Consider the following 21,746-nt stretch of genomic DNA (forward strand, 5'->3'; position numbering starts at 1 on the left):
AAGAAAATTGCTTTTATATTATTATACAATAGTATACTTTATATATTTATTTCATTAATAAGCTTTAAGCAGCATTGTATATCAGTTTACTATTGTTTTAAAATTTAAAGTGAATTTTCTGGAAAATGTATATGTTCTCCAATATTAATATTATTTTTACTGTAAAATTGAGTTTATATGACTTACGATAGTTTGGCGCAAAAGGGTTGATATTTATGTATTCTAAGTCTTTTGCTTAACTAACTGAGAAACTTTTCGAGTGGAAAATAACGAAAGGATTCGTTAAAAATATCCGTAAACGCTGAGCTAACCAGCTCATTGATCATGGGACGCACAAAGGGTAATCCCAGCTGCCACATGCTATTTATAACACCATCAGCGAGTTGATTTAGTGGCTGACCCAGCAGATTCTCTATGTGGAGCTCCATTCCACCTATTCGATCCACCTCCACATGCACCTTGAGCAGCGAACCTGGAGCGCCCACGCGTTGCACGCTTGTGGTTTGACTATTAAGCAAAACATTAATTTAATAATCATAATAGCATCAAGTGCGCAGTGTTATTACCTATAATCGTATAAGGTCATATTCCAGTGGCCGCGTCTGCGTAACTCAGCGCCAAGCATGTGGGCCTTGAACTCGTACTGACCCTCGAGGCTTTTCTCCGGAAAATATTGCGCATAGACAATGCGCTGATCTTCGGTATCTGTGTGAACTTTAGTTACTTCAGAGCGCGACCAGCCGTATTCCGAAATGTTACGTAAGATCAACTTAAAATTTCCCGGACCATGTATGTCGCCGCGTCGGAGCTCCACAAAGCCGCAATGATGTGGATCAAAGGGTTTAATGTTGTAAGTAGGCACACCTATTAAATTTTCGTTAAATTAAGTTTAAGTCAGTTTTATTTAAGCAACATTTACCCGTTGTGAAAAAGGCACGCAAATCATTAAACGTCTGTTTCATGCAATTATTATAATCATCACCAGACTGATTGTGACAACGACCCAATAAATTCTGCAGATCCTCGTCGACAGAAATTTGGGTAGAGCCGTTCACCACACCAACAACAGTAACCAGGATGGCAGTGATTAAACAGTGAGTATTACAATGTCTTCCAAACTGTAGACCTAAGATCATGTTTGCAGTTTGACAAGCTTTTTAGGAAGCTGTTATATTACAAAGTAAATTTAAAAAGTTAAATTTATTTAAAAAACAGTGCAAAAGCAAAAATACGATAGCTTTAATCGTCCCCTAAAAATATCTTATCTTTGGCAGTTGTCAAGAGTCTTTTAAGAGGTCCAAACATTATTATTTTATGATCTTTAGCTTTACACTTGACCTCAATACTTTTTGTACAGGGACAAAGTGGTTTTTATGCATTGTTTGCATTCATTTTCTTGCTTTATTTTTGTTTGTCATTACCAAAAAGCACAGATAAGAGTAACAAGCGCTCGAGCGTAAATATAAACAAAAGACTTGTACAAGATACAAACTTGCGAGGGCTCAACATGTTTTCAAGAAGCATATGCAACGCATATATAGGTATATGTATAGTTATCAGACATGCAACACTAGTGAAAGCAATAAATAACAACAATTTTAAAAGGTAATTGTGCAGTTTAAGCAACAGCTGATCAAGTAACTCCCAACTGACCAAAAATTCAACTTAAAGTCAGTTTGCTAAATAGTTGCTGTTGTTGTCGTTCAAAGGTGTAGCTAGGTTAACATAAAGGGGGTATAAGTTTGTCAAAAACCTATTCTGATTTTCGAACCTTAATTTTTAGTCGATTTTATGTCTATTTCATGAAAATTTAATAAAAAATGCCATATGAAACACTGGCCCCTCAAATTACATACTAGCTACGCCCATGTTTTCGTTAGTTGTTGCGACTAAGAAATTGTGTAACTTTAAAAATAGCGCAATGCACCAACTACTTGTTTGTGTGTTTGTATTTGTGGCAAGCCTTATGCACAAATATTTGCATTAAATTGATATTTGTTTTATTATTTACTTAATTGCATTAGGTGTGAAAGTACACCCTGACCAAATATGATTTAAATTGTAGTATTTAGGTTTATGATACACGAAACCTCTTGCTTACAGTTTAATGTGCCGAATACGCGACGCGAATTTTTCGTGTTTGGTTGCGTGTGATTCACTCAAGCACCGGCTGACAACTAAACTCACATCGTGTCCAAGAAGTCAGCTTGAAGTTACCAGCGAGACAAAACGAGCTCAATTGTTGTTTAGCTGCCGCATAATTTCCTTATTACTTTTGCGACAAACCCATCAAAAATGAAATAATACATTAATTCATTGTGTATGTGGCCAGGGAGGGCCATTCATGAAATGAGTTGAATTTAATTAGCCAAGATCGTGCCTTATGACAACTGATTGTAGCGTTCAGTTAACTTCATAGTATTGAAGAAGTCATTTGCTTTCCTTTAGTTTTTTTTTTTTTTTTGCTTTTTAGCCCTCATTCTACATACAAAAGAGTCATATTTGCCCGGCTCGTATAAGACATGAATATATATACATCAATTTTGTCCAGTACATATCTGTGCAATTCGGATTAATTCAAAAGAGTCTGCAATCAGACGCAATTTCTGTATTTCCAATCTGTACATCTGTTACCCATGCTTTTTTAATCTGATTATGTAAAGATTAATTAGGGAGCCCACATAAAGACAAGATTTGAAAACATTATAAATTTATTTTCTACTAATAATAAAAAAACACACTCATATACAATATTTGCATAAGTATAATTTTGCTGCAGAATAATTTATAAATTCATGGCTCTATCTAGATATAAAAACAAAATATCCTTACAGCTGCTGCTACCTCGTGTCCTATGTTACAATGTATTGAAAATTTCACAAAATAATTTCAAGAAATTAACAAATATAAATTTTACATATATAATAGTTATGTTTAGTGGTGAAGTTATTGTCCAGGTAATGACTTTCAGTATAAAAATGAAGCATCGAATTCAGTAGTAACGGTTACAGTAGTAGCGTTGACATTTGACAAAGACTTTTAATATACACATATGTACATATATGCATGTATAATTATTATTAGTTTTTACTTTTAGCTTAAAGCAAATAATTATCTTTGAATAACAAATGTAAGCGCTTGATTTTAAACTCCTCACAACTAACAACTAAAAATATCTATGTAACAATTATTGTTTGCTGCTTTCCTATGCGAGCTTTGATCACATCAATTTTATGACTGAAAGCAGTGCGTATGCTCTTTTTGGTGTATATTCAATTTGTGTGGCCGTGTGTGAGTATATGTATGAGTGTTGCGAGCAGCTACTTTTCCACCCGACCCCGCTTTAAATGCGACAGCTCACGCAGCCAAGCCTTAATTAAATCATACGTGGAGAAGCTTATTCCCACGGCAATGGGACCCTTGATCCAGTTCATGCTCAAGCCCTTGTAGAAGCCATTTTTAAAGCCTTCCTCGCTAAAAAGGATAAAATGTTAACATTTGATCTAATCTTTTTACTCATTAGTACTACAAACCGATAGATTTTAACAAGAATTTCTAAAATAGTGGGACAACGCTCTTGAGCATTTGTGTTAATACGCATTGTCTGCATGCGACGACGCACAATATCCAAGGGATAACTCGCTGTTTGACCAGCCGCGCCAGCAGCAGCTCCAAATGCTAGTGAGATTAATGCATTTGGTTTTGTATTGCCCGTCATTTCTATAAAAAATAAATTAAAATATGAATATTACTAATTACGATTGCCCAGGTCTTAAACTATATTTACCCTGATACTCGCGCTTGAGTGTTTCGTATGTGAAAAATGAAGTGCCTGCATAGGGTATGACTCCCAGCACAGTGGCCCAGTAGCCGCGATACAACGTGCGGGGACCCTCCTCAACCCAAATCTTAGCAAACACCTGACGCAATGTGCGATAGCCTGTGTATCTGTCCGTCACAGCCATTCGAGCACGCGCTAGATCCAAGGGATATGTTAATGATTGCGATGTAATGCCCGCCAGCGAGCCAGCAATAAAGCGACGCCCCTTGGTGCTGCAATTAAAGCATAGTTTATAGATAGTTTCTAATATAGTTACAGTAAAATCTCGATAGATTGTACTGTAAACTGTTTAATTCGTTTACTTGCTGCCATTTTGATCCACTTGCAGTATGCGTCGCCACTGCTCGTGAGAGGTAAACTGTATGGCAGCATAAGGCACAATGCGTGCCATAGTAGCTGAATTGCCTCGCCACAACGCTAGGACACCCTCCTTGTTATATGTCTGCTGCAGATAGAGCAATGAAGCGCGAAATGAGAAGGGCACATCTTTGCGTATTTGAAAATTAATTTTTGTCCGATCCAAAGGCGCTATCGTAGTCTTAGCAAGCGCACCAGCTGCTGCGCCTGCGATTGAAAGCATAATTGAACACTGTGCATCAATATGTTTGGATATGCAAACTATTTGGCGAAAAAATGAACACAAGATAATTAATCAAAGCAAGAAATATCGCACTCATTGATATTGCTAAATTAACATATGCTGTTCAATGAAGTGACCATCTCATTTCACTTACCATTTTCCTCATTGTGCTTGACATTAGTAGCACTCGGCAGCTCATTCGTTGCCAATGAGTTGCTACTACTCTCATCATCCTCTCTGGAGCTAGTGTCTGTGTCATAAGCTGCTGACGAAACCTGCGTCGAGGTAGCAGCAGCAACTGTGCTGGATAATTGACTACCAGTTGTTGTTATGGACATGGCAATGTTTGGCTTTTCTAAAAGGCGGCTCATGGCAGACTACAAATAAATAAATGAATTATGAGTTCGCAATCCATTTGAAGGTCTTTTCCTGTCTAGCTCTATAATGTCCGACTTTGTTTCATAGTTGCAAAGCATTTGAAATCTAAAAACAATTTGGCAAGCGTTCAACTTTTATACATTTATTTTGGTCTATAAGTGAGCTTTCTGTGTGCTTTTATAATTAAGAAACAATAACAAACAGTACATGTTTATTGCTGCGAACATGCTTTCCTGATAAGCGTAGAAGACTTCAGCCAAGTCTAACAAGCACAATGTGATAATCTATAGTTTGTTTATGTACAACAAACCATGCAACATTTATAGAGAAGAAAGACAAGCAAATCGGCTATTGTTTTCGTATATATAATATCGTCTGCTTAACACCACAATAACAACAAATTATCGCCACACTTAATTTAAGTATAACAAGTGTTAGTATGTGTGAGGCAAGCACACACCTCCAAAGCAATTATCATACATATGTCAAATAGGTATGTATGTATGTACCATATATATTTCGTATACCACCACGTGGGCTGCCTTATTTATAAATAAAATAACAAAAGATATAATAGAGTCATACATATTAATGATAAAAACTATCTGTAGTGATAAGGAAATGATTTACCGTTTCATCGGTCATAATTTTTAAATACAACTTGAGATCAGCAAAAAAAAAACTAGAACTATGTACCACTGTAGTTCTGCGATGTGTCGCCTAAAACACAAGGGGGAGGGGAGGGCATCTTGCTATTGCAGCCGGCAAAAATGAATGTAAACAAGTTCGTTAAGCTTTGTTTGTTGTTATTGCACTCAGTCAAGGTTGTCACATACACATATCCATATATTAATAGTACACGCGTAAACACACAGATTCTATTCAAATATGAATTTACACAAACAACATTTGATTGTGCCTATAAATAGTCTAAGTCATATTAAAATTGATTGTTGGACTTTGCACTCAATAGAAAAGCCATGAAATTGGCACAGGCTTCTACACAACGTCATAATCAAAGGATTTGCTATAACATACATATGTACATATGCGTGTTGTTTACACATCTGAGGTCTACGTGACGGAATTTCTATTAGATATGCTGCGGAACAGCTGTTTGCTAAAGTTTTCCGCGGTCTGTTTCAGTTTTTTTCCATATACAAACAATAAATACAACATGTACATACATATGTATGTATATATGTACACGCAAGAGTGTGTGTTTTAGACTAACTCCCACAACTTCTAGAATAACAGTTATTACTTATTGTTGTTTTGATTTTCTGCACTTGCTTTTTAACTTTATCATCTTATGCACGCTCACAAAAAATTATATAATTAGTCAAATCAGAGCAGTACTAACAATTTATGCTATAAGAGTATTGATAGCGCACCTTTGTTTTTGTTAACACAGATTTTTTATTTTGCGTATTCTTTACGGACACGCAGCAACAAACAGCAATAAAAATAAAATAAAACTAAAATGGCAGTGCACAGAAATGCACTCACTAGCTTAAACGAAGAATTTTGCCAGTCTTACTCATTGAATATTATTTAGTTTTTACATGCACGCATTAGTATAAATTTTTTGTAACTAAAAACAATAAGTAACGACAACGCGATTTTATATTAGGTTCTTCTTCATGGATGACAGATGCAAACCCTGAAGCTAGCTCTTTCGCACAGTTTGCTCGATAGAAATAACGGCGCTGCCAATTTGCTTTCGCAGCTAGCGCAGCCAACTTCACGGCAGACGCACACAGAGCAAAACAGCAAACTAAAAAGAAATAAAAAAAATTGTTCTCCTTCAAAGCGCAATGAATTCATCAAATTTAAATGATTTACGGTCGTATTCACGCCACTGGCTTACTGAGTTTATTGAGCAATACCAGGAAGAAGAGTGCTTATGGCAGCCCAAACATCAAGACTACAGCAATCATGCCGCCAGAAATTTAGCCTACGATAAATTAGTAGAAAAACTCAAAGAGGTCGAACCCAATCCAGACAGAGCCATGGTGGTCCGCAAGATTAATTCACTAAGATCGGCATTTAGGAGAGAATTTCGCAAATCGAGCAGCAAAAGCGACTACGAAACGCGACTTTGGTATTATGACAAATTACTTTTTATAGCAGAGCACAAGCCAAAGCGCAATGCTGGCGAGTGTAAACCCAAACGTGAGCTACATATAAGCTTTGATGATGATGATTCTATGGACTATGAGGACGAATCGCATCATACTACACAGTCGCATCATATTGAAACAATTGTGGCCACGTCGGGAGATGAGGGTGAAGAGGTGGTAGGAGAGTCCAATAGTGTTGTGGTAAGTAGTCAAGGTACGACTATAAGCACTATATCAGTGACTCCAGCGGATTGTGTTGCATTGGTCAAGAACGAGCAACAGCAGCATCATCATCATCACCACCAACAGCAAGAGCTCGAGACCCATCAGCGTTTGTCAACCGCCGCTCAATCCGGTACACCTGGCACACATGCAGTCAAAGTACTTGAGATTACCTCACTGGACTCGAACTCGCAACGCGAGATACAACAGGTCAGTTGGCCTAGTTAACCATTTCAATCTTGTTCAATCTCAATTAACATTGCAGGCGGTTAATTCTCTTGAACAACATCAGCAACTGCAGCATCTGCATCAGGCCAACGGACATGGACAGCCGGTGTCCACCATACAAATAGGACGGGAGCATTTTCAGCCCTTGTTTAGTGGCACTGCTACCACAGCATATACTACAGCGGCGCCCACTCAATCGCATCGCCAAGATGATGAGTATGATGCTATTGGTGTTAACGTGGCCAGCAAGCTACGCTCCATTAACCACACGCAACGCATTATTGCCGAGAAACTAATCAGCGATGTACTCTTTAATGCTCAGCTAGATAATCTCACCGTCGATTCGGCGTTGACACAATAAATACTTTAAGCTTTAGTTTAAACCCATTAACCGTTCTCCAAGTACATGCAGAATTTATTTACATCTTATGTATTAATTATGTCTGTAAAATAACTTTCGTCATCACTTTTTGTGTAATAAATAATTTTGCGTAAGAGAAACAATTATTATTTTATATCACTCTTCTTTTGTAATCTCTGCTGGTGCGCCACCTGTTAATCTTTTCCACAATGCCTTCGCAAGCTGCAATAAATAAAAACTATAATATGTAAACAAATATATATTTATGTTTTTACGACATACTGTTATTGGCGGCATGTCGATTTTCTCATGCTCAGCTACCAGCTTGCGGTTGTCCTGCAGCATTTTCCAGCCAAAGTGTATCCCAATTAGGGTGGGTACCATAACCACGGCCACAAGATTTCTTGAAAGAAACGTTTGTTTTTGCTGCGCCGGCATTTTTTATATTTATTATTATATAAATGACAGCTTAACAAAAGTTTGTATTGTTAATGCTTTTACAGACACTGTTAACTCTTGCTATTACTCATTTGGGGATGTTATGTTAAAAAAGCCCGCGCGATACTAAAAAATACATATGGCAACTCTGCAAAAATAAAAGAAATTTTGTGGCAAAACTTCGTGTTTGTGTTAAACTTGAGCAGAAATGTCTTTAAATTTATATGAAATATGTTTGTCGGGTATAAAGTTGCCGGTAATATTTCTGTGTTACGTATAATAGCGGCAGACGTACTTATACACTTCGTTTATCTGTGAGTCTTATTGCATGTAAGTTATTATTATTTCTAAACTATTACCTGTCCCACTCGAACTATAAACGAGGCGTTTATTTGTGTTTCTGACAAGATAAATACAAAGACTTTGTGAACAGGTAGGGCATGTAAGACGTGTGTAATACGTACGTAATACGTATGTACATACATATATAAATACATACAGACAAGCACAAACAAGCAGCGCCAGTGCACTGCAAGTGCCTCATCGTGTGTACATTTTAGTATTAGTTTGGACAGCAAATCATAATAAGCAAAGTCCTAAGCTACGCTCGCTGTATTTATTTATTGGTTTATTGAGTAAACAAAAGTGCATAAATAATTGTTTTCAAAGTGAGTTTGCATGCGCTATTTTTCGTTTCCTTTGTGTCGAGTCCATGTGAAGCCATGATTCTTAAATCGATAATCGATGCACTGCGTCCTCGCCTAGACTTGTTAAGTTTTTGGTAAGTCTCACTATTTACATGATGACAACTGTTGTTTGGAACAGTTTCTTGCCACTTTCCTCGTCTTTTTTCTTCTTTTCTCCCTGTGCTGTGTACCTTGCATTGTGCATAGATACACAAAGGAAGACAAACACAGCAACAAGCACTACAATGACCACAAACATAAATGCAAAGAAAAGAATTATAATACATTTCTCGCGTCTCGTACGTTCTTTCCATGGCAAGCTCTCGATCAAACGGTTACGCATAATCTGTCGAAGAGATTAATGTTAAGCCATTTACAGCTATAATTAAGCTTAAAGCTTACTCACCGGCATTTAATATATATGTCAGCTGTATACAATTTAAAAATATGAAATAAAAACTAGGCTTGCTACTGTATGATGCGCTGCTCTCGCAGCTCAGCAAGTTGCTCTGGCTTGTACCCCAACAGCTGGCTAAGGACTGAATTTGTATGCTCACCCAATATTGGGGGCGCAGTGCGTGCATCATTGTGTGCCTCACTGAATTCCACAGCTGGACCCACTACTTTGACACCGCCATCCAGCGCATGTGGCAAGGTTTTGACTAAGCCAATAGCTTGTATATGTTCATCCTCAAACACCTCTCGAATGCTATTTACTGGTCCAGCTACAAATGTGGCCCCTTCAAATAACTGCATCCATTGCTTGTTCGTTTGCCGCACTAGAATGCTGGCAAGTTGCTCCACCAGCTGCTCACGATACTGCACCCGATCCTTGTTAGTCTTGTACTGCTCTTCCGCAGCCAATTCCTCAATGTTTAAGCGCTGGCAGAGATCTAAGAACTGTGCATCGCTACCGGCGCCTATAGTTAGATACCCATCTGCTGTCTTGAAGCTTTGATAGGGCACAATGCTAGAGTGTGCTGTACCCCAGCGTTTGGCTTCCACGCCTGCATTTAAATAATTACTGCCCACGTTTATCAACATCGAGCAGCAGGTAGAGAGCAAGTTTACATCAATCTTTTGGCCACGTTGTGTGCGTTGTCGCTGCAAAAGCGCAGCCAAAATGGCGCCGTGTGCATATAGACCTGTTGCCACATCTGTCACTGCCACGCCCACCTTACTAGGCGGTCCTGAACGTTCGCCTGTTATATGCAGGAGCCCACCTACAGAGGAAGCTATTACATCATAGCCAGGACGCTTGGAATAAGGTCCAGTGGAGCCATAACCACTAATAGTGCAGTAGATAAGTTTGGGATGCACAGAACTCAGCTGTTGATAACCCAGGCCATAACGTTCCAACGTACCTGGCACATAGTTCTCCACTAGGACATCGGCTTGCTGGACTAGTTCTTGCATAATATGCTGCCCACGCTTCATATCAATGCAAACGCTTTGCTTATTGCGATTGCAGGCCAAGTAATAGGTAGCATCGCCACTTTGCTCTAGGAAAGGTGGACCCCATTTGCGTGATTCATCGCCGAAATGTGGACGCTCCACTTTGATAACCTCAGCGCCCAAATCAGCCAGCAGCATTGTGCAATAGGGACCGGCCACAATCCGCGTCAAGTCCAATATACGCACACCTTGCAGTGGATGTTTCTCAGTGGCTGTCGCGTTGCTATTGTTGTTGTGAGCACTGGCAAAGCTTCGCCAGCTTTGGGTAAGAGCCCCATTACGATGTAAAAGAAAACGCGTTACCCACATATCTTTTAATGCTGTATAATTTGCTTATAATGCTTAATCTTTTTTGTTCAATTTCTAATTACTTTGCTTCAGCATCTAACGTTTGCTGCATGGAAAGTTTTCCAGCACACTGATCAAGCATAGAACATGTGAGCTTTATCAATGCCAGCAACAAAGAGACTACGACAAATGTTTGCTATCTATTTAAAAACTCTTAGCGCCTCTCGCTCACTTGATTGTCCACTCGCTCTCTCTTAAGCACATTTAAACGCATTTCGTAAATGCTTATCGTTATAAAAGGCACCAACAAAATGTTGTTTATCTGCATATTTAACAGTTGCTAACAAAAATTAATGCAATTCATGTTTAATTTTTAATATTATTTATCTTGACAACAATTAGGTTGCTGAAAAAAAATAAACTTGTCTGTTTGGACTTGATTATACTTAAATATGACTAAATATCTAACGGTGCTTTGTATTTTTTTATCTTATTAATTTATTTGCTTTTCAATGTCTTATTAGCTGTTGTAAGGTTTCGAAGGTATTTTATGTTCTTTTGAGATTTATTAAATGCTTGCAAATAACTATTTATGCCTGGGAATTTTTCCCAACTAAAGTAAGTTAAGTGCTTGAGCTCATTTGTCGACAAACAAGCGCAAAGGTTGCAGTGAAGTGCACTTAACAACTATATACGTTTGGTTGAAAGATCCTCAGAATAATTTTAAATATCGCCATAATAATAATCGATTTTTGTACACATTTTCTTCATACCCTTCCGAACGTGAATAATAGTAAAGCATATTAAAAACCAGCTCGGAATATTTTCCCTGACCAAATAACAGGCTCTAATAGGAATACAACAACAAGCCCATAGTACGCAACAGTTCTATGAATAAACTCACTTGTTTTTACAATTTAACAAACATATTATTTTGTACTTAATGCATACATAATTAACTTATATAGCCTTCAGTTGCGTGATCTCAAGCTATGTTAGTCTGCTGTAATTATAGCCAGTGGTCAGTTTAGATTAAAGTGAATCTGCAAAGTACTTAAAAGCTAAATTAGTCAACTCAAAATGTTCAATTGTTGTGCCCATTAGTGGGGCCCCTAATGATTACGCAATTAAAAAGTATTTACAAACAGAAAGGCGTTAGGCATCAGTACCCACACAGTGTGCGTAGTATCTATGATAAAAATTGAATATTTGTTTATAGTAACTATATGTATGTGTGCGTATAATGTTTACACACAGGTGGCATTATTTGTTTATTATTGGTTAATGTGGTTTTTTAATTCCCTGCAGCTACGTTAAAATCAATATTTAAATGTATATTGACATTGCAATTCTTAAATGCCGATGATCTCAGTTTCAGTTTCAATTTTAGTGAGGCTTGCAGTTTTGTACGTCATTGCAATTAGCCGCATTTGACGTAACTAGGCATGGCATATATAAAGTGAGTGGATTGTAAATGTATAATTTTAAATATCAAATTTTACTCTAACAGCAGGCACCCAATTTGAGTTTCTTCTAAATTTTACATTAATTTATTATAAAACATTTACAAAAAATATAAAAGCTTAAGAGACTATATTTTCTATTACTTAAAACTTTGATTTGGTTTGTACTAAGCTAATATCATACAAATTAGCTCTAGCTACATGCATATGTAATGCTTTAATTTGTCTAATAAAGCCGACTTGCAATTTTTTTACAGCTTGGCAGAAAAAAACAAAATCAAAGTTCACAAGCCAGTATATTTTTAATTTAACAGGAAATGTTCATATTTTAAGTCATTAGCTGCATTGACGCAGTTACAATGGGGCTGACTTAAAAGATAAATTTTTAAGACACCGCGCTATAGCATTATGGCCTTGTTTCATTTTTTAGACCTGCACCAGTTTCTTAGAACACATTGTGGGGTTTACAAATGAACTTTAAAGCGGCATTACAAGAGACATCACTTTAAGAGAGTGAGAGCGCAAGAGCGAGATCAACAGCGAGAGCAAAAGAGCTTTGAGCTGAAGCTTTCAACCAAGCTTTAAATAGCATATGCCTGCATTGCAACTCATTTATTTGATTAGTGCGCGTCGACGTTGTCGGTTCGACAGTCGGTTTTTCTGCTTTAAGTAAAAGTAAAGTGCAACAACAACACTTACATACACCAGCACACGCACACACGCACACGCAGATGTGATAAGCTGAGCTCAAACAAAAAGTGCGTGACAAAATGAAAGCAAGTGAAACGTTACGCATGCGTTTGCTGCGCATACGAGAAACAAGCGCTAACTAAAAATTCAATTGTTGTTAACAACAAGAAAGTGTCTTGACTGGTGATTAGCCAACTGACCAATCTTCGCAACAATAACACCAAGAGAAGCAGCAGAATTGCAAAAAAAAAGAGAGCAGCGTATAAAAGTATTAAGATATCGTTGCATTCGTCGACGTCGTCGTACGCGATTTCGTGCCCGAGCGTGAATTTGTGGCGCAGGCCAGCTGCAATATTGCACAATCCTGTCGCTAGTTGGCCAACCTGTTAACCCGCTTGCCTTGCCTTGTTGCAGTTTGTATCTGTCAGATACGAACATTTGTTTGCACTGCTTCTTTTTCTCTCTCTTTCGCGTTGTGCGTTAAAGCTAAACCGCCAAAATTGCTGTGCTACTGTGTTCCAGGATCTTGGGGTACATCATGAGGCGCTTTCTGCGCTCAGCCATGATTGTATTCAGCTGGTTTGTTGTGCCCTACAGCCGCTACACCAATATTAAAGTGCTGCGGCGAAAACTGCCACCGATACGTAGCCATCTGTTGGAGATACCTGCCGTCGATTTGGCTAAACTTATTCGCACCAAAAAGGTAAGTTTCTACAACCTCATAAACACACATACATACAGATCAAATTGCACTCGTTGTTAAAGCCAATCAATTGCGTAAAAAAAAATCACTTAAATCGAACGCGCCTCAAATCTCTTGCAAAATCAATAGACAAGATAGATAGACAGGCCAACAACATGTGGCAGTCAGTCTGACAGACAAGCGGGGGCATAGTCCAAGACATCAACGACAACAAAGGCCACTCTCAGCGCAATTGCCACATCTATCTATTAGATACATTGTGGCAAAGTTGAGGCAATGGCAATCTGATGCCGTCGCGCTGCTCTTGTCGTTGTTGCTGTTGATGGCCACTGCTTGCATGCGGCTATACACATATTTATGTGGTAGCTGCTCCATCAGCGCTATGAACTTAGTCAACGGGTGTTGACTGTATTAACCTTTTGTTATTAACACACAGCTTTAGACGCTCTGCTAAAAATGGTTTAGTGTCAGTTCAAGTCTACAATCATAAGGCAGTTGAATAACATATTATATGGAAGTAATTAAACGAATGTTGAATGATATAAGCTTATTTGAATTTTTTTTTTGTTTTTTAGTAACCAAAATGTTAGGCTTACAATTAGATAAAAATACTTATAGCTTATACTGGCTCTTGTTGGTCTACTGCAATTTTATTTATTTATATAAACTGTTGCAATTTGATTACATTTATATACTTATATAATTGTGATGCTTTTCACAAAAGCTCTAAAATTAAACTAGTTCATGTTATAAACGTACTTTATGCATTTCACATGCATTACTCATATGCAAGTTTTTAAGTTGTTAGCAAAGAGTTTTTTTTTATATACCTGTTAAATAGTGCTAAGTTAACAAAATATAAATAGTATGTAGACTTAGCTACATGTATGTATCTAAGTTCACATATTTACATACTTACATACGTTTGTAAATACATACACATATAAAAAGTTGGTTAGTTAACCGCGGCCTAGAGCGCCTGGCTGGATGGGCTTCATGCTTAGCCATATCTATAGCATCTGGCTTAGTATAAACACACACACAAATGTACACAAGCTACGCGCGTGCGCATGACGAATCTACTTAAATACATATACTTATGTTTTTTTTTTTTGTAGTTAATTGCAGTTTGCCTGCTTTCGTAGTTATTGTTGCAACGCGAGCTTCTTTGCGCTCATTGGTCCACATCATAGTTAACTAAGGTCAAAGCTTATTCGTATCAAGCAGACATATACAGTGTCTGTACACATACATATATCAAATTTATCACAATTGTTTATAAGCAAATCTGCCTTTGTTTATGCTCGCGTCTTTTGCAAAACAATTTGTATATTGTTTTTCGCGTGCCTGCTAATAATTGTTTTAATTATAAAATTTATTATTTGTAGCTTGTCGGCGGCGTTTCATTGAGAATGCTTATTTATGTTACCACATGGCAGTTTAATTTTTTGAAATTTAGATTGGTAGTCTAGTCTGCCTTTGCTATCTCCATAAATGTGACTGGTCGGGTCAACGTTGCGCCAGTGCACACAGAGACGGAGACATAAAACATGCAATACATAGTTTACTTAATTATCTCAACAACTAAGATTTATTTCAAATCTAATTTGACGTTTATGTACATAGTGTGTGTGTATTTGAATGTGTATGACTTTTTCTTTATTTAAATTATTATTATATATTTGCGTTTACTCTCAGCTGATTTGCTACTGCTTAAACACATTATACATGCCTATTATCACTAAGCATAGCTTAGTGCTATTATGTTATTATTCTATGATTTCTTGAGAAACAAGCACTCTTTCCTATATAACCTAAACAGCCTTACTCTTCAATTATCCGTCTATGTATTTCAAATGGTCATCCATTTTTGAAGTCCAGAGCATAAAATAAAAAGTGCGCTATATACGGGCTACGGTGACAATTTGTACATACATCAAGCATCGAAAACGTTAAAAACTAAACTAGATTATTTACAAAATTCTGGATATGATATACAAACGAATTGCATGAACAAAAATATAATAATTTTATACTTGTTTAGTGATTTTTTAAAATTTTGCGATATTCAAATGTGTTTGCTTGTGTGATATAAGTGACTAGATATAAAAATAAAGAACGCATTGAAACAATTAGAGATTTAGAAAATATCACGTTAGATTGTTTTTGCAAATCAATTGACTCTCGAGTGCGTTCACTTGGCTCAAGTCTAAGATTAACTGTCTTATGTAGATGCCAAATGAAAATATTTTAATAAAATAGCGAGCTAAACTCGCTGTCAATTTCACGCGCCTCACCCCCAAAACGATCTTAGACAATGACATATATAAGCGGATTTACCTTCGTCGCCTTTAACCTGCAAGAAAGAGAATAAGAGTGAGTTGAGAATTAAGGGAAAATTGTTATTTTTAGCAAAATTCAATTCATAGTCTAAAGACACATTTACTTATAAAAGCTTGAAAAAAAAATCTGAATATTTTCAAAGTTTTTGGTTAGTCTTAGTTTAAGGCAAGACTTTTGCAGTATATAATGGCATATACATTTACATTTGTGTGCAAAAATACTCAAAGCAGGCACAGTTTTGGGTTCATTCCAAGATTGATTGAAATCGATTGCTGCTTAACTCTTGCATATTGGTTGCATTGCACATTGTGTTTACCTTTAAGCAGGTTTTCACATACAACACATACACCCTAACTTCAAAAACTTTAAGTTGCTGTTGCTGCTGATTTATTATTACACTGGAAGTCATTGAAAAGTCAAGTAGCTTTAAATTTTATTACTTATATACATACATATGTATGTACACATTTATAAAGTTAAATAATCATGGCATATGAGTTCATTGTACATATATCTACATATATGTGTCTATATACCATTATATTAGCTGCCCATGTAACACAAAAAAGTTTCACCTCTCACTCTCATTTAACGACATTACTGCAACTTGTGGGGATTGAATGGAGTACCCTTAAATATCCTTTTATTGGCTAGGTAGAGAAACTTAGGCGGCCAAAGCATTAACCTGTTGCAGCATTCCAAAAGATTTCACATACGCCTTGTTATACACTCAGCAACTGCCATGAATATGTTCTTTATTTTCATTGATTTCAATTTAACATAAATTGCTGATCGTTTATTTGGTTCACACAAACAATTAAAAATAAGCTTGCGGGTGCTGTCAAAATAAATAGCTAGTTTTAGCGGGAACATGTAAAAAGAAATAGCAGCATATTATTTTCATTTTATTTTTTAATTACAAATTTTTAATAATTATATCAAGTTTGGTAATACAATTAGACTTAGTGGCATTTTTTATATTTGTAAATAAATACAACTAATTTTTAAAAATAGTTTAATTTAAAATTTTATTTAAGCAGGTTTTTATTTAAATTTAAAATTTTCTAGTAATCAAGCATAAAAAATAGCCAACAGTATCAGCAAACAATACAAAGAGACATTTGTAAAACACGACTTGCTCTTCAATTCTCAACTCTCTTATTCTCTCATTATTCCAGATCAAAAGCGAAGAGGTAGTCGAGGCGTATATTGAACGCTGTCGTCAGGTAAATCCGCTTATAAATGCCATTGTCCAAGACCGCTTTGAAGAGGCGCTGGATGAGGCGCGTGAGATTGACAATGTCATAGCCATGGGCATCAACAGTGTGGAGTCTATGGAGGAGCATACACCTTTGCTAGGCATTCCGGTAACTGTTAAGGAGAGCATTGCTGTCAAGGGCATGACAAATCAAGCTGGACGTGTTTTTAAAACGCCCCAAATTGCGAAATCGGATGCGCCTGTTGTGGAGCAGATCAAACGTTGTGGCGGCATTATATTGCTCGTATCCAATACGCCTGAGTTGTGTTTGCTTTGGGAGACATACAACAATGTTACAGGGCAAACGAAAAATCCTTATGATCTGAAGCGCACACCAGGTGGCTCTTCGGGCGGTGAGGCGGCACTGCTGGCCAGTGGCGCCTCGCTACTTGGGCTCACATCAGATATTGGTGGCTCATCGCGCTTGCCCGCTATGTTTAGCGGCATTTGGGGTCATAAGCCCACCCCCTATGCAGTATCATTTCGTGGACATCATCCAACCAGCGATTTCCCCAAATGGGGCGATTTCTTTACCATTGCGCCCATGACACGTTATGCCAAGGACTTACCGCTATTGCTCAAGTGCATGTGTGATCCAACTGGTCCTAGACTGACGCTAGATAAGGAGATCAGTGCACATGGCATACGTTTCTTTTTCATGGACAACGACGGTCCCTCGGGCATGATGCGTCCACTCAGCCGAGATCTGCATGCGGGTATCAATCGTGTGGCTAGCGATTTCAATGCCAAGCGTGTAAATATACGCAAAATGAAATGGTCACTGGACATATCGTTATCGGCCATGCTAACCATGAAGAATATAGGTAAGTGAACATAGTGAGAACCTAAGCTTGGATGAGGTGATTGTTTAGTTTAGTTTGGAAGCCTTAGTTTTTGAATAAGTCTAATAACGCTATTTTTTTATAGAGACAATTTACCACAAGACGGAGGAGGGCGAACAACCAAAGACTGTTTGCAAGGAGACTGTCAAGTATTTCTTTGGCTGCTCGGATAGCATATTGCCATCGGTTATATTTGGTCATTTGCAAAATTTCATGAAAATTATACCCAATTCGCGGCATAAGCATTTGGCCAGCATCATTGAGGCACTTAAGACTGAATTCAAGGAGCTGCTCGGCACAGACGGTGTTTTTCTCTATCCAACATTTCCCAATACAGCTCATCAACATTACCAGATTTATCACAAGCTTCTGGAGCCTATGTATATGGCCATATTTAATACGTTGGGCCTGCCAGTAACCAATTGTATGATTGGTTTAGATAGGCGTAATTTGCCCATGGGCATACAAGTGGTGGCAAATCCTGGGCAGGATCATCTCTGTCTGGCAGTGGCACGTGAAATGGAACGACGTTATGGCGGCTGGGTGCGTCCGCCATCTGAGGATAGCCATGCCAGTAGCAAGCGAGGCTAACTCGAACTTTTAGTAAAATATTTTCATTTGGCATGCACATAAGACAGATAATCTTAGACTTGAACCAAGTGAACGCAGTCGACAGCCAATTGTTTTTGCAAAAAGAATTTAACGTGATATTTTCTAAATCTCTAATATAATCTATTGTTTCATTGCGTTCTTTATATTTACTTTTATTTTTATATCGATTCACTTACATCACACAAGCAAACACATTTGAATAGCGCAAATTCTTAAAAAATCATTAAACAAGTATTAAATTATTATATTTTTGTTCAAGAAATTCGTTTGTATATCATGTACACAATTTATATGTAAATAATCGTCTAGTTTGTAAGCGTTTTAGATTTATGTGTATTTTTGTACAAATTGTTACCGCAGCCCGCAAATAGCGCTCTAATAAAAGCTACAACATTTGGTTTTATTTCTTAAAGATTTTAATTTTAAATAAATGCTCAGTATATAAGGATAACTGAGGAGTAATGCTGTTAACGTCCTAAATCAAATGCTCAGGGAACGCGTTGGTTTCTCAAGCCTTGTTTCTGGCCTCCAGTTTATACAAGAGTCGTCCATGTGTAGAGAAACTTACACATGCAGCAGCTAACCATTGTTATGGGCTAATAACGTATGTATGTACATATTTTATAATGTACTGTAGACGTAAATATACAAAACAGGCTAATAAGCAACATACTGAAGCTACAACAGTACAAATGGTTCCACTTGGCTAAACTGGCACAGAACATTAAGATTTTAATACAGTCAACGTACAAAAATATACACACATACATACATACATATGTATGTGTTTATATATGTATGTATGCATGCTCTTTTACTAACGTTGCTGACTTACCTGCTTTAAGTATTAGTTCTCTCATTTTATGTGTGTTATTCACTGCCGAATTTTATAAAAATTGTATTGGCCTGACTAAGTACACGGTTTCAACTGTTTTTTGTTAGTTTGCTCATATGCTTTGGGGTTTTGTGACTTTTGGAGTAGCTCAAGGCTTTAACCAATTGCGCTGTCTGAAAAACGTGTTATTTGGCCGAAAATATCAGCGTAAAGTTAAATTCTTGCTAAAGAATGTGGTGGCCAATCAAGTCTCACGAAAATGACCATGCAACAAGCATCAAAGTGCCTCACACTATTTTATTAGCCTTGTTATGTTGAAACTCTCGCTATTAGCGTGGCTTACAAAAATGCGACTACCTGTGGTTAACCTAAAAGAGAGCGCTTAGCTCTAACACTCACTGGAATGAAGAGCTAAAGTTACAAATTTATAAAGGGAGAGAGTGAGTGAGAGCCCAGGCGCAACAGTATACATATAAAACTCATTTAGGTTTAGTTAGCTGTGGCTAAGCAGTTATAGTTATCAATTGCCAAAGAGTGAATCCAATGGGAGAGCGAGAGCGTAATGAATGCTGACCATTCCAGTCTGCTGCGCTGTTCAGCAATCAAATATGGCTGTCTTAAGATTATTTCCACTGGTGCTGGAGTTAAAATTTCATTTAGAAACTGACTGGCCCAGCGATCGGTTGACTTTTAAACACAAGTTCCATAAGCATATGTATACACTATACCATATGTACTTGATTAGACTGTACTATTGCTATTAAACTATTGAAAATCATTATTCTGCGCATTTGAGGTGACAAATTTACTGCATATTTGTTTACCGTGATCTACGCAGATAGATAAAAGTAAAAACTGTGTCGATTACCGTGTTAAATCAACTAAGAAACAAGTGTGATCTTAACCCCGTAAGACTCAGACACGTGTTGCCAAAAGGCAACACTTTGTAATGCCACGTGTTGGCAAATAATCTAATTAAGATAAATCTATGATTATAATTTAAAGACCAACTTTTAATAAGTAGTCCAGATTTCTTTCCATTTTATATCTCAGTTAAGGAAAAAAATATTTTTTTTTTTTTGTATTTAATACATAACGTTGAAGCTATTTACATACATGGTTCAAAAAGCATAGACAATTGAATTAAGCAGCAAAGTTATTTCATACTCTCATGTAGAGAACTTAACAATTCTAATTCTTACAAGCTGAATAAAACCAAAAGCATGTAAAAAAAATTGATGAAGATATGATGGCAAATACTGCGTACTATTTCTCTTTCTGCGCTTGTGTCTTGCGTGGCTTAGGCTCTGGCGGCTCAATGAGATTGCCATGGCGCACCACATCAATATGACCTAGACGGATCATTTTTTCCTCCCATATAGAAATCGCTTTTCTATAAAGTAATAGTCATACAAATTTAGTATTTTAATTATATAAGCTATCTACTCACTTGTACTGATCAAGTTCCTTGCGTGATTCTTGCATATAGACAGCCTTTTCCTCATCCGACAGTCGCGTCCACTTAGCGGTCGCTCTTTGGTGCCATTCACGATAGGTTTGCTGCGGGGATTGCGGTGTATTAGTGCGCTCACTGGCCACAAAGCGCAGGAAAGCGGATGCTGGTTTTTTGGGACGACCCAGCTCTTTAACACGCTTACGCAGCTGTCTGCGCTCTTTAGCATCGCTTAAATCCTGCTTCAGTTGCTTGATATCGGCACGTTGTTCATCTGTCAGCTTGGAGTCGTACTTGGTACGCTGTTCCAAGTAGATCTGCTGATCCTTTTTGTACTCTGACTGCAATCGTTCCTTCATCTTGGGATCCACATCAACCCACTGCTTAGAGAGCTTACGCACTATGTCAACGGTGGATATATTTGGATCTGCTGCCATTAGCTTAGGACGCATTTCACGCATAAACCGAAAGTATGGGGTAAGCGGCTTCTTTGGTCTTGGTGGCAAACCGATTTGCTCCTCCAGGGTCTTTGACTGGCACACTGAGGTGTTGCTTATGCTCGCAGCAGTCAAGGGTCTGTTTATATTGGATATTAGAGGCACGGTAGACGTAGGTGTAAAATTGTGATTGGTTTGGTTGGAATGTGCAGTGTCTTGGTTTTTGGCTACAACTTGCCTGATTTTGCTGACCAGCGAGCCGATGAGGGAACCACGGGAAAGCATCGTTGTTGTATACAGCATTTTAGACAGTTCAATAAGCTTCAATACATCAATTATTTGCTGACTTTGGATATAATGTACTCCTTGAATTTATAAATTGAATAAGTTTACGTAAAAATGCGGCGTTTTGCTAGAGATGTGATTAATTTTGTATTTTTGATGCGTTGATAACTCTCATAACTAGCACCGCTATAGATTGATCATGTACTAGTTCCTTTTCATAACTTA

The 21,746-nt window shown here is 37.5% G+C and overlaps 7 protein-coding genes across 10 annotated transcripts; 2 read left to right on the forward strand and 5 right to left on the reverse strand.

Annotated features, from left to right (window-relative positions):
* Window positions 1–196: 196 nt before the first annotated feature.
* LOC108601514 lies at window positions 197–1,136 on the reverse strand. Its single transcript, XM_017989413.1, has 3 exons — window positions 920–1,136; window positions 567–864; window positions 197–507 (listed from the first exon to the last, which is right to left on the reverse strand). The coding sequence occupies exons 1-3, from the start codon at window positions 1,134–1,136 to the stop codon at window positions 240–242; spliced, it is 783 nt and encodes a 260-aa protein (XP_017844902.1). The 3' UTR covers window positions 197–239.
* On the forward strand, window positions 1,012–7,743 carry LOC108603495. 2 transcript variants are annotated; one of them, XM_017992353.2, is made up of 3 exons: window positions 1,012–1,094; window positions 6,433–7,354; window positions 7,410–7,743. In XM_017992353.2, the coding sequence occupies exons 2-3, from the start codon at window positions 6,617–6,619 to the stop codon at window positions 7,731–7,733; spliced, it is 1,062 nt and encodes a 353-aa protein (XP_017847842.1). In that variant the 5' UTR covers window positions 1,012–1,094; window positions 6,433–6,616; the 3' UTR covers window positions 7,734–7,743. The 2 variants fall into 2 exon arrangements, with proteins under 2 accessions (XP_017847842.1, XP_017847843.1); XM_017992354.2 differs by having other exon boundaries at window positions 7,437–7,743.
* LOC108603493 (mitochondrial coenzyme A transporter SLC25A42) lies at window positions 2,775–4,426 on the reverse strand. The gene is made up of 4 exons (XM_033294202.1): window positions 4,144–4,426; window positions 3,788–4,053; window positions 3,534–3,720; window positions 2,775–3,474 (listed from the first exon to the last, which is right to left on the reverse strand). The coding sequence occupies exons 1-4, from the start codon at window positions 4,419–4,421 to the stop codon at window positions 3,321–3,323; spliced, it is 885 nt and encodes a 294-aa protein (XP_033150093.1). The 5' UTR covers window positions 4,422–4,426; the 3' UTR covers window positions 2,775–3,320.
* Window positions 7,744–7,863: 120 nt separating the features above from the next.
* On the reverse strand, window positions 7,864–8,208 carry LOC108603496. Its single transcript, XM_017992355.2, has 2 exons — window positions 8,016–8,208; window positions 7,864–7,955 (listed from the first exon to the last, which is right to left on the reverse strand). Exons 1-2 carry the CDS (start codon window positions 8,169–8,171, stop codon window positions 7,890–7,892), a joined length of 222 nt encoding a protein of 73 aa, XP_017847844.1. The 5' UTR covers window positions 8,172–8,208; the 3' UTR covers window positions 7,864–7,889.
* Window positions 8,209–8,771: 563 nt separating this feature from the next.
* LOC108603492 (succinate--hydroxymethylglutarate CoA-transferase) lies at window positions 8,772–10,866 on the reverse strand. Of its 2 annotated transcripts, XM_017992348.1 has the most exons (3): window positions 9,264–10,866; window positions 9,161–9,203; window positions 8,772–9,097 (listed from the first exon to the last, which is right to left on the reverse strand). In XM_017992348.1, exon 1 carries the CDS (start codon window positions 10,619–10,621, stop codon window positions 9,326–9,328), a length of 1,296 nt encoding a protein of 431 aa, XP_017847837.1. In that variant the 5' UTR covers window positions 10,622–10,866; the 3' UTR covers window positions 8,772–9,097; window positions 9,161–9,203; window positions 9,264–9,325. The 2 variants fall into 2 exon arrangements, with proteins under 2 accessions (XP_017847837.1, XP_017847836.1); XM_017992347.1 differs by having other exon boundaries at window positions 8,772–9,203.
* Window positions 10,867–12,674: 1,808 nt separating this feature from the next.
* LOC108603491 (fatty-acid amide hydrolase 2) lies at window positions 12,675–18,696 on the forward strand. Its single transcript, XM_017992346.2, has 3 exons — window positions 12,675–13,456; window positions 16,978–17,881; window positions 17,985–18,696. The coding sequence occupies exons 1-3, from the start codon at window positions 13,292–13,294 to the stop codon at window positions 18,488–18,490; spliced, it is 1,575 nt and encodes a 524-aa protein (XP_017847835.1). The 5' UTR covers window positions 12,675–13,291; the 3' UTR covers window positions 18,491–18,696.
* A 1,734-nt stretch (window positions 18,697–20,430) lies between these two features.
* On the reverse strand, window positions 20,431–21,673 carry LOC108601812 (transcription factor A, mitochondrial). 2 transcript variants are annotated; one of them, XM_017989749.2, is made up of 3 exons: window positions 21,475–21,670; window positions 20,797–21,375; window positions 20,431–20,739 (listed from the first exon to the last, which is right to left on the reverse strand). In XM_017989749.2, the coding sequence occupies exons 1-3, from the start codon at window positions 21,537–21,539 to the stop codon at window positions 20,613–20,615; spliced, it is 771 nt and encodes a 256-aa protein (XP_017845238.1). In that variant the 5' UTR covers window positions 21,540–21,670; the 3' UTR covers window positions 20,431–20,612. The 2 variants fall into 2 exon arrangements, with proteins under 2 accessions (XP_017845238.1, XP_017845237.1); XM_017989748.2 differs by having other exon boundaries at window positions 20,797–21,673.
* Between the last annotated feature and the right edge of the window lie 73 nt (window positions 21,674–21,746).

Source organism: Drosophila busckii, chromosome 3R (assembly GCF_011750605.1).
Source record: "Drosophila busckii strain San Diego stock center, stock number 13000-0081.31 chromosome 3R, ASM1175060v1, whole genome shotgun sequence".
Lineage (NCBI taxonomy): Eukaryota > Metazoa > Arthropoda > Insecta > Diptera > Drosophilidae > Drosophila > Drosophila busckii.

What these genes read in the sequence shown, in the direction of transcription:
- LOC108603496 (XM_017992355.2), bottom strand. Translation starts at nt 8,171, where the DNA reads ATGCCGGCGCAGCAAAAACAAACGTTTCTTTCAAGAAATCTTGTGGCC. An exon ending in TCGACATGCCGCCAATAACA is followed by an intron (nt 7,956 to 8,015) that starts GTATGTCGTAAA and finishes TATTTATTGCAG; the next exon opens with CTTGCGAAGGCATTGTGGAA.
- LOC108601812 (XM_017989748.2), bottom strand. Translation starts at nt 21,539, where the DNA reads ATGCTGTATACAACAACGATGCTTTCCCGTGGTTCCCTCATCGGCTCG. An exon ending in AAGGAACTTGATCAGTACAA is followed by an intron (nt 20,740 to 20,796) that starts GTGAGTAGATAG and finishes ATTACTTTATAG; the next exon opens with AAAAGCGATTTCTATATGGG.
- LOC108603492 (XM_017992348.1), bottom strand. Translation starts at nt 10,621, where the DNA reads ATGTGGGTAACGCGTTTTCTTTTACATCGTAATGGGGCTCTTACCCAA.
- LOC108603491 (XM_017992346.2), top strand. Translation starts at nt 13,292, where the DNA reads ATGAGGCGCTTTCTGCGCTCAGCCATGATTGTATTCAGCTGGTTTGTT. An exon ending in AACTTATTCGCACCAAAAAG is followed by an intron (nt 13,457 to 16,977) that starts GTAAGTTTCTAC and finishes TCATTATTCCAG; the next exon opens with ATCAAAAGCGAAGAGGTAGT. An exon ending in GCTAACCATGAAGAATATAG is followed by an intron (nt 17,882 to 17,984) that starts GTAAGTGAACAT and finishes ATTTTTTTATAG; the next exon opens with AGACAATTTACCACAAGACG.
- LOC108603495 (XM_017992353.2), top strand. Translation starts at nt 6,617, where the DNA reads ATGAATTCATCAAATTTAAATGATTTACGGTCGTATTCACGCCACTGG. An exon ending in CGCAACGCGAGATACAACAG is followed by an intron (nt 7,355 to 7,409) that starts GTCAGTTGGCCT and finishes TTAACATTGCAG; the next exon opens with GCGGTTAATTCTCTTGAACA.
- LOC108603493 (XM_033294202.1), bottom strand. Translation starts at nt 4,421, where the DNA reads ATGCTTTCAATCGCAGGCGCAGCAGCTGGTGCGCTTGCTAAGACTACG. An exon ending in ACTCAAGCGCGAGTATCAGG is followed by an intron (nt 3,721 to 3,787) that starts GTAAATATAGTT and finishes TATTTTTTATAG; the next exon opens with AAATGACGGGCAATACAAAA. An exon ending in ATTCTTGTTAAAATCTATCG is followed by an intron (nt 3,475 to 3,533) that starts GTTTGTAGTACT and finishes TATCCTTTTTAG; the next exon opens with CGAGGAAGGCTTTAAAAATG.
- LOC108601514 (XM_017989413.1), bottom strand. Translation starts at nt 1,136, where the DNA reads ATGATCTTAGGTCTACAGTTTGGAAGACATTGTAATACTCACTGTTTA. An exon ending in GCGTGCCTTTTTCACAACGG is followed by an intron (nt 865 to 919) that starts GTAAATGTTGCT and finishes AAAATTTAATAG; the next exon opens with GTGTGCCTACTTACAACATT. An exon ending in ATGACCTTATACGATTATAG is followed by an intron (nt 508 to 566) that starts GTAATAACACTG and finishes TTTGCTTAATAG; the next exon opens with TCAAACCACAAGCGTGCAAC.